Below are 14,867 nucleotides of genomic sequence, written 5' to 3'. Positions count from 1 at the left end.
CGGATGGCTACCTTTACGAGTCGCACTACATGATGAAGCTTTTTGCATTTACTTAGCTTGTAAAATAACCAGCCCTCTTATCCGTCGAGAAATTAAAAATTTTATGTGACGGCTTGACACAAATTCAAATGCAATATGTTTATTGCTGTTATAAAAATATATCATTTTATTGTTTTTAATTAATAATAATTTTTTAATATTTCAATTTAAACATTTTTACTTGAAAAATTTCAATATTTACTTGAATAAAATAAATTGCAGTTTAAAAAATAAAAATAAACACTATTTACCAAAAGTTTATTTTATACTTTCTTTTTTTTTTTTTTTTTACCAAGCGAAAATACGTGAAAAACGTTGTGTCACATTTCCGTCTGAGACGTCGAACAGAATGAGAAAAGTAGGAAACGTGACAAACTGACAATAGAAGGTGGCTGGATGAAAAGGGGGTGCGATGCAATGTATGAGAAAGAGAAGGACAAAAAGATGAAAATGAAAAGAGAATAATGTTGGTAAAAAAAAAAAAAAAAACGAGAATGAAAAAAGGATTGGGATTGTCGCGAGATAGTGAAATAACCAGAGTTTCCATTGTTCCAGGTCAGTAGCATTTTTGTGGGACCACAACTTCGGATTCCTTATAAATTTTCTCGTACATTCATATGTTACCGTTGAAAAAGAAAAAAAAAGATCAAAAGTTTAAATATGCAAGTAATTTAATTCATGAAAACCATTACTATCGATAAAACAAATTAAAAATAAATAAAATAAAATATACATGAATAGGTAACTCGACTCAATGCCTTTCCTAACTACCGCTCCTTTGATTCACGAAAACCCCTAGACGCCTTGATGTTGCATTATGCAACAGCAAAACCGACCACAACAATGAAATTCGATTTGAATGCCGTCCAGTTTTGTGGAATCGCACGGTGAAGAGGTAGAGTAAACGGAAGAAGCCAGGGGTGCTTTCAAAACAGAATTCGAACCGCGGGAAAAAGTATTTAAAAAAAAAAGTTAAAAAAGTAAAATAAAGAAAATACAGCAGCAGGCACAATAATGGCGGGCGATATGCTATAGGTGGTAGGCAGAGAGTAAAAACAATATATATGTCAGTGTGTGTGTGTGTGATGAGTTTGTGCTAGAGGTGAATGAGGTAAAGAGGGAAAACGAGTTGAAATATACAGGGTGAAGAAAAGAGGAAAAATGAGAGAGCAAAATATCTAGATCCATTGTACACCGTGATCCATACTGCATTCTTAGTTTTCCCCACAGAAGTAAAGGGTAGCAGATGAGAGAAATTTTTTTGTGTCGCATGCGAAATATTCCGCCGACGTGTATCGCCAACCGCTTTGGCGGTCGTCCAGCTAGACAGCCTTCCTCTTCTACTTGCTGTTAGTTTCTATTCGTATTCTAAGTTTTTTTCGTTTCAACTTTTATTTATATATATACATTTTTTTATTCAAGTTTCTCTTCATTACTTTTTTTGCTGCGTCTCTTCTGAAACTCTTTCCCTCGAGTGCTGTTGCCGAGTTGCACATCGAGAACCCAACAGAAGTCATCGGCTTTGCTGTTTTTACTTGTTTGTTATTTTGTCTTTTGTTAGTTTTATACTGAGGTATCTTTTATTGGGTGCGCGTAATAAAAAACGAAATGAATAGGAGACAACAAAACATCAGTTGGTTCTTTTAGCGTATAAATTTTCTTCATCAACTAATTCATGCTCGTGATTAATTTATTTTATTCAAGTCCAATAGCAGATGTTGTCATGTTTTATGTATCTTCATCTAATGAACACTCCTTTCTCCATTTATTTATTTATTTATTTATTCTCAGTGACATAAAACCACAGAAACTCGCAGTTTATTACTTTTTATATTATGTAAAAAAAAGGAAAAAAAATAGTATTTCATGTCTGATGATTTTTGGTCACCGACAAATTGAATTATTGGTCAAGTGATTGTCATGTAAAAAAATAAATGAATAATCAACAACAAAAACAATAACCAATAAATTTTCTATATACTTTTATTCACGCCAGAGTATTGAGAGGCCAATTTAACGATCACTGACACCTCATTTGCCGCGTCGCTTAAAACGATTGGCACGGAAATATCGTTTTATTAAACCAACGATGAAAATATCAAATATTCAATAAAATAATATTTTTTATCTCATTTTAGTATATGTACAGATTATACAATAAAATTCATATATATATATGACATAGCTAATTATTATTTTCCTCACCACTAGTAAAAAAATGTAAATTTCTTTTTGAAAAAAATAAAATATTATTATTATAAAATACACACATACCTTGGATGGAGATACGGCGACCGCAGACCGCGCGTGCATCTGTAACACAAAAACACGCAAAGAAAATTAAAACATTTTTGTCTAATTAAAAAGGTATTTAATTAGAAAAGTAAACCCCGTATAAAATATTCAGAAAAAAAAAATTATATGTATTTATTTAATTAAGGTAAAAAATATAGTAATTATCTCATTATAAATACATTGTCTTAAGTCACTGACAGTTGACTTGGTTTAAATAAATGTAGATGTCAAGTAAGCCGATGAGAAAACTTGAGTAATTAAGTCTTTAATTAAACAGCAATGTGCGCCTGTATAAAAGGACGAGACAGCATCATCAGTGTCTGGCTCATTACATAAGCAATTGGAAAATTAAGGTGTTATTATATATATATAGCTGGCAAAAGGGTATAGTGTCGGTTTTCACCAAGCAGACTGTGCACCAAGATGCGTAATAACCTGTGTAAAGATATATAGAATCCATTGCAAGAGAGGAAGGAAGTTGGTGGCGGATGGTTACACGGAGAAAGAGCCCTTCTGGGTTTGCGCCGCTCCAAACTAAATAGAGTATCGCAGTTAGAGTGATGAGAGTGGCTATGAAGGCTATGGAGCAAAGAGAATCTTATTCGCGGTCGTAGTCACGCTTAATTCAATGAGTAGTGTAAACTAATACAATATAATGATAGCGATAAATTGATTTACGTTCTCTTGGAAATATTCTCTATTACTCATGCTAAAGCATCCTCGGCAAAGTTGCTTTCAAGCTTTCACGATCCGAGCTAATGATTGAACTATATCCGTCTTGTTAAAGTGCCCAAGTGCATTTACTTAAATAAATTACGACTTTAATTATTAAAAATCATCATATAATGTTATATAATTTTTCATATTGCTCAGTATAATTAAATAACTTGTAATTTTATTTCAGTTAAACTAAAAGAAAAAGAGATATACATTTTCCAGATCCAGCTTATTATCATAAAGTACTCTGATAATTTTTGTGCTAAAAGCTAGAGCTAAGTTAAAGTTATTAAAATTACTAAATTAATATATAAGATCTGGAAAAACAGTGAAATATAAATGCAAGGTTATTTCATAATTAAAAAAATATATATTCATGTCTAAACCTAGTTAGCTGGTTACATGAAAAAATAAAATTCTTTTACTTGTATTAAAGGTAATAATACACGAGGCATAACAAGATAAAGTATATTTAAGCACCTGAGCAATTTGAGCAGACAGTCGGATAAACAGACGTCGGGAGAGCGGGATGGAAGCTTTCGTAAGGAATCCAAAGCCATAGTATACCAGTTGTTATATATGAGCATGCATATAAATAGTTTAGCATTTGATGTAGGTTTGTATATGTGTGTAACAGCGAAACGGGATGTTGTCTTTGCTGTTCTTGAAAACACAGCAACCAAGACCGGTACAGTAACTCGGTACGACAAGTAATTACACAAAGTAATTATTCGTTTGTATAATACACGAGAGTGTCTTAAATGTAAGACGAATGTTACTCCACTACTAGTCCAATCTAGTGTTTCGACGTGATAAAATATCTATATATATCTATAAAGCAGAAATGCCTCTTGGCTTCGAGTTCAGACTTGTTACAGTTTCATTATTAAATTCTGTGAGAAGTATTAAGTTTTAGGGGCAGCTAAAAGTGGACTATGCGACGTCGTAGTTGAGTAGTATTATTATTATTACTACTATACAGTGTGTAGTAGTGGTAGTAATGGAAGCCCCACGGGGTAGCTGTTCCTCGTGGCATTTTCCGTCCTAACTAAACTGATTTCCAGTTGCCACGGTTACAACTTCGGTAACACTAAATTGCCCGTATGACACCGACCCTACCTACCTGGTATCCCAACGTAATCTTGTTACAATCACCGCTATGCCCAAAAATATCCTATCATATTTAATAAAATAAGAGATGAACTAAAAATTGTCGACAAAGTTAATTAGAAAAAAAAAAAAAAAAAAAAAAAAATACTATTATTAAGAAAAGAATAATAAATTGAAATAATTTGAAAACAAAAGTAACTATTTGATTTATAAACGTCTAGCAAAAGTAAGTTTATTAAAATTTGATATCCCGGTTGATTTAAATATTTTTTGTCTGGGCTGATATTATTGCTCGCATGTATGATAAATTGAGGTAAAATAAGCGGATGAAAAAACAACTAAAAGGAAAATGAAAAAAATATAAAAAAGTTTAAAAGAATAAAAAGGGAACAAAAGAAAAATGTTGGTCGAGTGTTGCTGACACCAGGGACAATATATGAACGACAGGAATAACAGATAGTGGGTAAAAGAGAATACGAGGAAGAGGGCAAAAGAGCTTGTACTAGTCAGTGTTGGCCAACGATTTATTCAATTTCACCGGATCAACAAAATGAAAATAGCGAAACTAGTGACGTATTTCTGTCGTTGCAATTGAACTCAATGTGCAGATCACCCGGGATACGAGGGAGGATCCCGGTGTAGGGAGGACCCAGGTTAAAATAGTACAAGACAATTTAAACTCACCGCCGGCCAGCACACACATTTAATTGCTCGACATCAAACCGATTGATGCCAGCAAGAGCATTTAAATAAAATAAAATTAAAAATAAACTGAAATCATCTAAAAACGGTGAAAAATAGCTGATCGAGTCCTCTCTCTTGCAACACGTTTTTGATTCCTTCAAATAAAAATAAAACTTTCTTTCAAATAAATTTCATCATCAAACTATTTTAATTAAATGCCTTTTTTTTTATCAAAATAGCCTTTTATTGATATTTGTTTTTATCAACACGGTAATACAACATAAAAATAAAGATTTTGTACTACAAATGAAAATGTTTAGTGATACCGGTTGAGTCTCAAGCAGAAATAAAAAAAAAAAATAAAAAAACCGGCAGTTATTTACAATTCGAAGGTGGGATAGCAAAGTCCTGGCAATAAAAGAGGGTTGAACCTGTTGGTGTAAACTCTGGAAATCGACACTTAGACATCCACACAATTGGATTAACTCGATTGTCTAAACTCTGCTTTGTACCTAACAAGCCGGATAAGAAATTTAACCAATTGCTATTTAATTGGTTTATGGGAGTGTTTAGTCACGCGATTTTTTAATATTTTTTAGTGTCTGAACTGATTTGAATGTATCAATATCAAAGTAACCAGTAGTTAAGCGGAATGTCATGAGTTAAATAAAGAATGGACGGTTTGGTTGAGAAAAAGTAGGTCAATATTTGGATGAAAAGTAAAATTTGATTAAAAATAGATATTGATGGCAGGTGTCGCTCAAAGACTTTAAAGACCGAGCTTTAATGTGCAGCGTACATGACGGATCGGTTATTAAAGGGCTCTGTGTCTTTGATCAACCGAGACTCATAAAAGCTCGATTTCAAAGACTGTCAACAATATATGTGTAAGCTGAAACACAAGCTACTTCAGTATATATATTTTATATTAGTTTACACTAGAAGAGCCGCGAAGATAATGTGGGATAATAATCAGTGGGAAAAATTTAAAAAAATGAATCACTGGACGCGGAAGTAGGGTCACACCTGCCGTGCCAAACTGTGTAATGCAGTATCATGGAATGAAGGAAAAAAAAAGCGATTGATTGCTGATAAAAGTTGACTTTGACAGAGTAATTTTAATTGATTATCGAAAGCTAAATCCTATCTTGACAAGGAAGTCTCGGGAAATTGGATAAAACGAAGACTGTGTTACATGTCATTGTAAGAAAAAATAATAACAATAGTAATAATAAAGAAGGAATAAAATAAAGTAAAAAAATAAAATGTTTAAACTGAAAGAGCGAACGTTGAGCACTTGGTTGATGAACGAGTCTCGTCTTATCGCGAAGATTAAACACTGGCTCCTAGTATCACGACAGAAACGATGAAAAATGTTTACTCCGGAAGTCCTTCGCCTAGTCAAGATTACTTCCACCTTTCTTTATTTCTGTTACTCTTTGACCTTACGATTCTTATACATAACTTGACAAATACCGTTTATTCCTTTTCATATAAGACAACAAAAAGTAGTTCATTCCAATAACTGTTTTTTATTTGTTTATTTTTAACTCTGCATTCATATCCTCTGAAATACAAAAAAAAATAAATATAATTTAGCTCTGTGAAAATTCAATCAACAGGAAATCGTTCCCAATATGAAATTTTACCTTCTCTGCAATTATATTTTTAAATTAAATCGTTTACAAATATTGTGCATTCAATGAAATTTTATTAATTACAATATATCGTGATCGGCAGCGGAATATAAGCTTTATGAAATTATGATTTGTTTCAGTATGAAATTCACTGTAATTTCACTTTTCAATTAATTATTTATAATTGTAGGAAATTAAACACGCTATTATATATGTTACGTATCAAAATCAAAATTCTACACGAAGAAAAAAGAATAGGTATTTTTTCAGTAATCATATATAAAAAATCTCGGTATCAACATTGGAATAATTTATAAGTAAAAGAAGAGCAGTGTTGATGCATTTCCATTAGAAGTGACCCGCAACTTTTTTTCTACTGAAGATAACCTCACACAATATATATATTTTTCGTTCATTATGATGTCCTCTAGTGGAAAAGACCCCTAAAAATTCTGAGAAAGATTTAATTTTTGAGTTCAGGCCCATATGAGTGTTGGTGGAGATGGGTGGACATGGGTATAGGTGTTTCTCTATGAAGAGTAACCCGTAACTTTGCTCCTGTTAAAAATAACCCATCACAACATAACCGTTTTTTGTTCATTATGATGCCCTCTAGTAGGAAAAGCCATAAAAAGTTCTGGGAATAATTTATTTTTCTAGTTGAGACCCATATTAGGATTGGGTCGACATGAGTGGACATGGGTGGAGATGATTCTTTGAAAAAAGTAGCCCGTAACTTTTCTCCTGTTGGGAATAACCCATCATACCATAAACGTTTTTTGTTCATTATGATGCCTTCTAGTAGGAACAGCCATAAAAAGTTCTAGGAATAATTTATTTTTTGAGTTCAGATCCGTATGAGCGTTGGTAGAGATGATCCTTCACGAAGAGTAGCCCGTAACTTTGCTCCTGTTAAAAATAACCCATCACAACATAAACGTTTTTTGTTCATTATGATGCCCACTAGTAGGAAAAGCCATAAAAAGTCGTGGGAATAATTCATTTTTCTAGTTGAGACCCATATTAGGATTGGGTCGACATGAGTGGACATGGGTGGAGATGATTCTTTGAAAAAAGTAGCCCGTAACTTTTCTCCTGTTGGGAATAACCCATCATACCATAAACGTTTTTTGTTCTTTATGATGCCTTCTAGTAGGAACAGCCATAAATAGTTCTAGGAATAATTTATTTTTTGAGTTCAGATCCGTATGAGCGTTGGTAGAGATGATCCTTCACGAAGAGTAGCCCGTAACTTTGCTCCTGTTAAAAATAACCCATCACAACATAAACGTTTTTTGTTCATTATGATGCCCTCTAGTAGGAAAAGCCATAAAAAGTCCTGGGAATAATTTATTTTTCTAGTTGAGACCCATATTAGGATTGGGTCGACATGAGTGGATATGGGTGGAGATGATTCTTTAAAAAAAGTAGCCCGTAACTTTTCTCCTGTTGGGAATAACCCATCATACCATAAACGTTTTTTGTTCATTATGATGCCTTCTAGTAGGAACAGCCATAAAAAGTTCTAGGAATAATTTATTTTTTGAGTTCAGATCCGTATGAGCGTTGGTAGAGATGATCCTTCACGAAGAGTAGCCCGTAACTTTGCTCCTGTTAAAAATAACCCATCACAACATAAACGTTTTTTGTTCATTATGATGCCCTCTAGTAGGAAAAGCCATAAAAAGTCCTGGGAATAATTTATTTTTCTAGTTGAGACCCATATTAGGATTGGGTCGACATGAGTGGATATGGGTGGAGATGATTCTTTAAAAAAAGTAGCCCGTAACTTTTCTCCTGTTGGGAATAACCCATCATACCATAAACGTTTTTTGTTCATTATGATGCCCTCTAGTAGGAAAAGCCATAAATAGTTCTAGGAAAATTTATTTTTTGAGTTCACACACATAGGAGTGTTGTTGCATTAATGACTGTATTTCAGAACACACGTTGAATATAAAAAAAGTTTGAAATCGTTGAATGCCTGCATGATATCGATTATTATTATTGTTGTTGTATAAAAGAAAGAAAAAAGAACAAAAATAATAATGAAAAGAGCAAGAAAATCCATAGCTTTGGGGATGAAAGGAACCAGCAAAGCATCATCACGGGACTAAGCAGGATGTGGCAGAGATAAGCTACTATTACTCTAGCTAAGAGTTGATCTATATAACTTCCACCCAACCCACTGATGTCTAGTTTCATCTTAGAGTGCTTTCTCATCCCTCCTACTCTCTTCCTCATACATTCTCTACTCGCTGTACTTTACACTCCACATTGTATAGATATACTTGTTAATACTTTGGTATGAACATTGTCATTCCTGAGTGTGCAAGCACTCGGACGGACGAGGATCACGCGGACAGGATAACCAAACCATATCCCCAGAGTGCACTGATTCCGAGGTACTCTCTCTCGCTCTTTCCATCTCTCTCTGCCTGATTCCTAAGTATTCTTGATGACAAGTACCTCCTGGAATGATCTTGGCCAGTCAATTTCCTCACTTATGACTTCCACTATGTGTGAATCCGAGTCATCATCTCTGATGGGAATATATATATCCTCCATCTCTGTAGTGTAGACTCCTATTCAGACTACTCTGTAGGGATACTTGGTAGATAAAGCCACTCGCATTCAACTATCTCCTCATCTTGATCTTCCGTTTGTGAATTATGCAGTTATATATACGTGATTCATACAAATAAATATATATATATATCTCTGTTTGTATTGAAGGGCTGTGGTGATTATTGAGATAGTCTGATCATTTTGAATTACTGTCAAAGCTCATTAATATAGTAAAGATTACATAACAGTAGAGGAAATAATTTACGGGAGAGATATACTTTTAGAGTCATATTTTAGGAAATCTATATGATTCAAAAGTCCAATTTTCTTAATATAGAATTTTATCTAAAAAATTCGATATTGAATTAACTCCCTTTATAATTTCATATCAAAATTGAATCCCAGTAATAAAATTACGTTAATTAAATTTGTAAATTAAATTTCATTGATTAAAGCACACTTTTAGACTTAATTTTATTACAGTATAAAATAATAAAATTGAGTGACTTAATATACTTTTTACTAAACTTTGAAAAGTTGACTACAGTACTCTTATTCTAAAAAAAATAAAAAAAATAAAATTTTTGTAATTAACTAAAATAAACGGATTATTGTTATGATTATTTGTATCCTCTGGCCTGGTTTCTATTATTTTTTAGACACTATCCCATACCCTGGACCCTTGGGATGGAGGTACAGCTTATATATCACGAGGTATATTGCGAGTAGGATTCATTTGGCGTATTATGTGTAGAAAGGGGACATTAAACACAAAGCGAATCTTCTTTTGCTTTCTATACTAACAATTCCCAAGAGTTCTTTGACCAGCAATATATACCTGTACATACTTTTGTCATTGGTATCTATACGGTCTGACCAATTTCCTCAATGGCCTGGTATATATACAGAAAAAAAGTGAGAAAGAGATAACGAATCTAGCTCTGCAGGTTTCTTTGATGATACTCCATCCTACCATTATGTTAAAAACAAAAAAGAAAATCACAATAACTAAACTACCGAGCAAACATTTCCATTAGACTGTCACTGATCTTTACAATCCGCATTACTTTTCCATTATTATTCTGCTCTATTTTTATCTCTGCATTAACAATAGAAATTGTCATTCAAATGGGACTTTTGTGATGATAAAAATAAAAAAAACTGATTCTCAATTATGAATACAATGATTTATTTATTTATTCACTAAGTATCTCGGGGTGAATATTTGTGGTTGATATAAAGTTTAACGGAATCCTTCTCGACTTTGAAATAATACAATACAAAGCAAAACAATGACAGAGATTTGATTCAGCGTGTTCCATTTGCATTAAAAGATCTATTGTTAACATTCTGCGGCCGGAAAATAATGTAATTTAATAGGTTATTATTTACAAGCTAAATGAAAGCAGATAACAATTCCGATAGCACGTACCGTTGTGTAAAGAGTTATTTTTATTTTTCATCTAGCAATTTTCTTTGTAAATAAATGTAATCGAGATGATGAAAATAAATATACGTTCCTTTCATCGCTTGTGTTTATTTCAACTGAATGACACTGATGTTAATTTGTCTGTATATAATATGAAAAACCAGATTTATATTTGTATAGGTCAGTGAAAAAAATGGACATGATTCTTTGCCAGAATTTAGCATCATGCATTTGGTTTATTGTGCAGAGCAATGCTATCTATGTTAAAATTTATTCAAAGTATTTTTCGATGAAAAATTCCAATTTTGCTGAGTATCCAAATTCAATACAATCGGAATTTCTTTTAATTTTCGTTTTGATACCCAGTGTTTTATTTTTTACTATGAATAATTAAATCAATTGTTTCAACTTCTAATTTCATAACAGAATCAAATTTTTTTTTCATATATTCCTTTGATTAATTATCATTCGAATAGAAATTTTTTTATAATATCATCGCATTTTATGGAGTTGCACAGTGGAATTGGGTCGGCGGATGTAAAAAAAAATGTTTGAACCTAAAAATTCTGCTGACACTACCAAAGTTAAATCAATATTAAATAATAAAAATGTGAAAGAAAAATTTTATATAATAATAAAAACCTCTGATTTTTATACATCCGCATACATATATGTTATATTTGTCCATATCCATCATGATTTGATCCAGACAAAATTTATTTGTTTATGAGCTTCTATATGAAGTAAATAAAAAATTGATCATAAAATAGCAAGATAATCACCGAAAAAATTTTTACAATGAAATTTATTGATACTGGGTGTGAAACATGAGGCATGAATAAAGTTACTGGAGCATAGTAACAGAGAACTACGGTAGTAAATTTTGTAACAAACGCAAATGTGAAATAATAAGAGAGAGAAGAAGGGGGAGAGGAAGAGATGAAAAGAGGAAGCGACATCACTTTAATGTAGTGAGTGAGTTAGACAATAGATAGACGAATTCTAACAGACTCTTCGTCCCACAAATAGCAGATCCAACCGCTTTGAATCCGGCCCCCTTTATTACTAGCCATGATTATACGGTTATTTGTAACGCAACCCTATTTTACATCGCAATCTCAGTCCCAGTAATGTAGTAGTAAAACCCTCTCCCCCAATTTAATGCTGGTATGAGATTGGATGTCTGCTCTTGATGGCAACGTCCTTTCTAAAGGATCGATTACGCTGACATTCGAATTGAACCTTGACTATATTCAATATTTTATTCTTGTGATAAGAATTTTTGATAAAATTATAACTCAACTAACGTTCAATTTAGATCTATTAAATATATATATATATATATATATAGTCAATGTGAAATAGGTTTAGACATATGACGTTGCAACATTTAATCACTTGGTATATTAGCAAACTGTGCGTAATTATTTACAAAGGAATCTTGTCCAAGTTTCAGATTTGTCACTTTTTCCTGCAATACCGTATTCTTTCTGCACATATGACTTTCGTCAGCAGAAACCTCAAGAGACTTGCATTATAATCTATCTGACTAATGAACTATAATTTTAAAAAAATATAAATAAATGGCATTGAAAACATCGACACTCTTTAGCACTTGTTCTCTAGCTTGTAGTGACACTTTTAGCTAAATTGATTCTAATTTAGTGATTATATCAATCAACTTACCGCAATTGTTTTATAATAGAGCGAAAACATCAATTAGTGGTTTTTGAAAATGATCGCCTACTTTCTCAACCTATCACTATCATGCCTTCCATGTAATAAATCATTAAATATCATATTAAAATAATAGAAGCCGCAGAGATTGACACGCTCTATTTTTTCAGTCCAGCTAAGCGTATTTATCGTTTTTACGGGTACTTGAACAACAGATACCGCAAAAGCTTCTTCTTCCTCATGGCATCGTAACAGGCAGACAGGAATTTATACTTATAGTTTCTAGTTAATAAAAATATGCATGCATAATATATGTAACCAAGTACTACATATGCGCGTAATAGTGTGTAACACTCAACGAATAGTTTGAAATGTCAGATTTTTCCCAATTCCGTAACCTGCGATTGACGAAACAGATCGCAGCTCAGAGTATTTTCGTTTAAATCATTTTTTTTTTTTTAAATTGAATTTGGTAATTTCAAGACATTGAAGAAATAATTCAGCTACCAGATGATCCTGTGAACTTGATGCCTTCTAGCCGACGGCGGATAATAATTAGTCCAACAAGAATGATCAACTATGTGCGAATAATTTGATTGACAGCGAAAATAAACTACTTTTGATTTAAAACTATTCTGTCGAGACTTTAGTTCTTTCAATAACGTAACATCACGGTTGGACGAAAATACCGAGTATTATATTTCATGACATGTTATAGAGAAAAATATATACAAAAAAATTAAATGAACCAACACTCTTGGAGTATTAAAAAATGAAAAAAATGTATAAATATTTCTACAGAACCTGTTTGACACTATAATTAATCCAGGTTTAAGGTAAAGTATATATGTTGCCGAATCGTTGAGCAATCATCCATTTAATCAATTTACTTTTGTTGGGCTAAATATACTATATATTTGCTACTAGGTTAAGTGAAAGCTCATTCCTCTTACTATTTTATAAACTCTTAATTATCTAAATTGGTTTTATTATTAATTTATTATTATACTTTTCAAAAATATAAGACTCTCATTATCCAACTTTTTTACTTCATTGAAATCTTAAAATTTACTTTATACCCAGATACGTCAATTAATAAAGTTAACTTTTTAAATATTAAGTATGTTAATGTTTTAATGTTATTGAATGTTAATAGCAATTTCTCCGTAATTACATTTTTATCAATTAGCCGTAAAATTTTTATTATGTTACTTTAAAAATTAATTTTTCATGCCTTTTTAAAATTTGATGTTCAAAAACTCTGTAGCTCAATATATATATATTCTGAAATCGAATATTAATGAGGTAACGTAATCATAGAATATTCATATATATACATATATATAATAACTTTGAAAAGTGTATAAATGAATATAATGGCAAACTTTTAGCAAATATTTCAAAGCGACTGTGATGTTTATTGTAAATGAAGTTAAAAGCTAGAATTTTCAGTAAATATTTAACAGAGGGAAGTAGATATACATATATATATGTATATTGAATATGGTTTTTAACAAGAGTTTGTAAAGTACCAAACATAATGGTGTTTGTTGTATATTTAAATAGATTGTGACAAAACAAATGTTTAAAATTGAATAAACGTTAATTTTATTTATTCTTCAACGCTTTCAAGTATTGCAAATTGACCTATTAATTGTGCAATAACACAAACTACGGTTCAGGTACACTATTGAATTTAACGACGTAATGTAAGTTATGATTTATACTTTAGTTGTAGCTTTGACGCGTTTTATAGTTTTTAAATTGACGTTTGTACACTCAACTGCAGATAAATATATAACTTTTTAGAATACACTTGCGTATCATAAGAAACTATCAAGGATAGTGATTTTGAGGTCATTTTTTTCCTCACTTTGTATTGGATATTTTTAAAAAATGAATAACTTTTTCACAGTTATTTAATTGGCTAAATCTGTTCGAACTCAATACTTGAAAAAATGACCCTGAAAAAAAATGTCTTAAATTAAGATGATGTTGTCAAACTAACCTGTTATATTCTTTACGTAATTACTAAAAGTCATCTGTAAATATAATCATATAAATTTTTAATACTAATTACGTAATGACTAATAAGTAGCAAATTATTAAAGGGTAATTTAATTTTTCACGGACTATTTTATTAGAAAAACTAATTTTTTTTTTTGAATGGTAAGTTTTATTAACGGAATTTCTGCTTTGAATCTGGAGCGAGAGTTTATTGAGAACGTGAATATTATTAAAATATGTAGATAAGATAACAATATAAATAAATATGTAAATTTTTAAAATTTAAAGTAACTTGGCGATCCTGACAATTCAATCTTCACTAGTATAGCCAAGTATACACTACACTAGACTGCACTAGCTTTATGTACTTGCTTTTAACTTCTCTTTCGTCTGTCTCACTTTTTCATTGCCGCCTTTTAGACCTCAGTCTATTTCCCTTCGGCGCAACCCGACTCATATAAACGTGCCAACCTGTTGCACTGTGTGAGTGAGAGTATACAAATATGAATTGTCTTTAGTCAGCAATCAAATTTTTTGCCATCACGTAAAAAAAACCGAATATTGGGCTACAGATTAAAATTTAAAAAATTTTTAATAAATTATAGTTTCGCATGAAATTATTCATTATTATAATGGACATAAGCGAAATTTTTTGTTCCTTTCACTTTAAATTAATTCTCATAATCATTCTGATTTATTATTTG

General features: G+C 31.6%; 1 protein-coding gene across 1 annotated transcript in view; it reads right to left on the bottom strand.

The window, feature by feature from the left end:
• The window catches only part of LOC103576676 (follistatin-related protein 5), a 151,671-nt gene that overhangs the window by 97,404 nt on the left and 39,400 nt on the right, over positions 1 to 14,867 (bottom strand). The window contains exon 3 of the mRNA XM_008556990.2: positions 2,314 to 2,352. Coding sequence (XP_008555212.1) covers positions 2,314 to 2,352 — 39 coding nt within the window. The remainder of the gene's footprint in view (positions 1 to 2,313; positions 2,353 to 14,867) is intronic.

The sequence above is a fragment of the Microplitis demolitor genome, chromosome 8, assembly GCF_026212275.2.
Source record: "Microplitis demolitor isolate Queensland-Clemson2020A chromosome 8, iyMicDemo2.1a, whole genome shotgun sequence".
Taxonomy (NCBI): domain Eukaryota; kingdom Metazoa; phylum Arthropoda; class Insecta; order Hymenoptera; family Braconidae; genus Microplitis; species Microplitis demolitor.
Note: the sequence above shows the minus strand (reverse complement) of the source record. Positions and strands in the feature narration are given on the sequence as shown.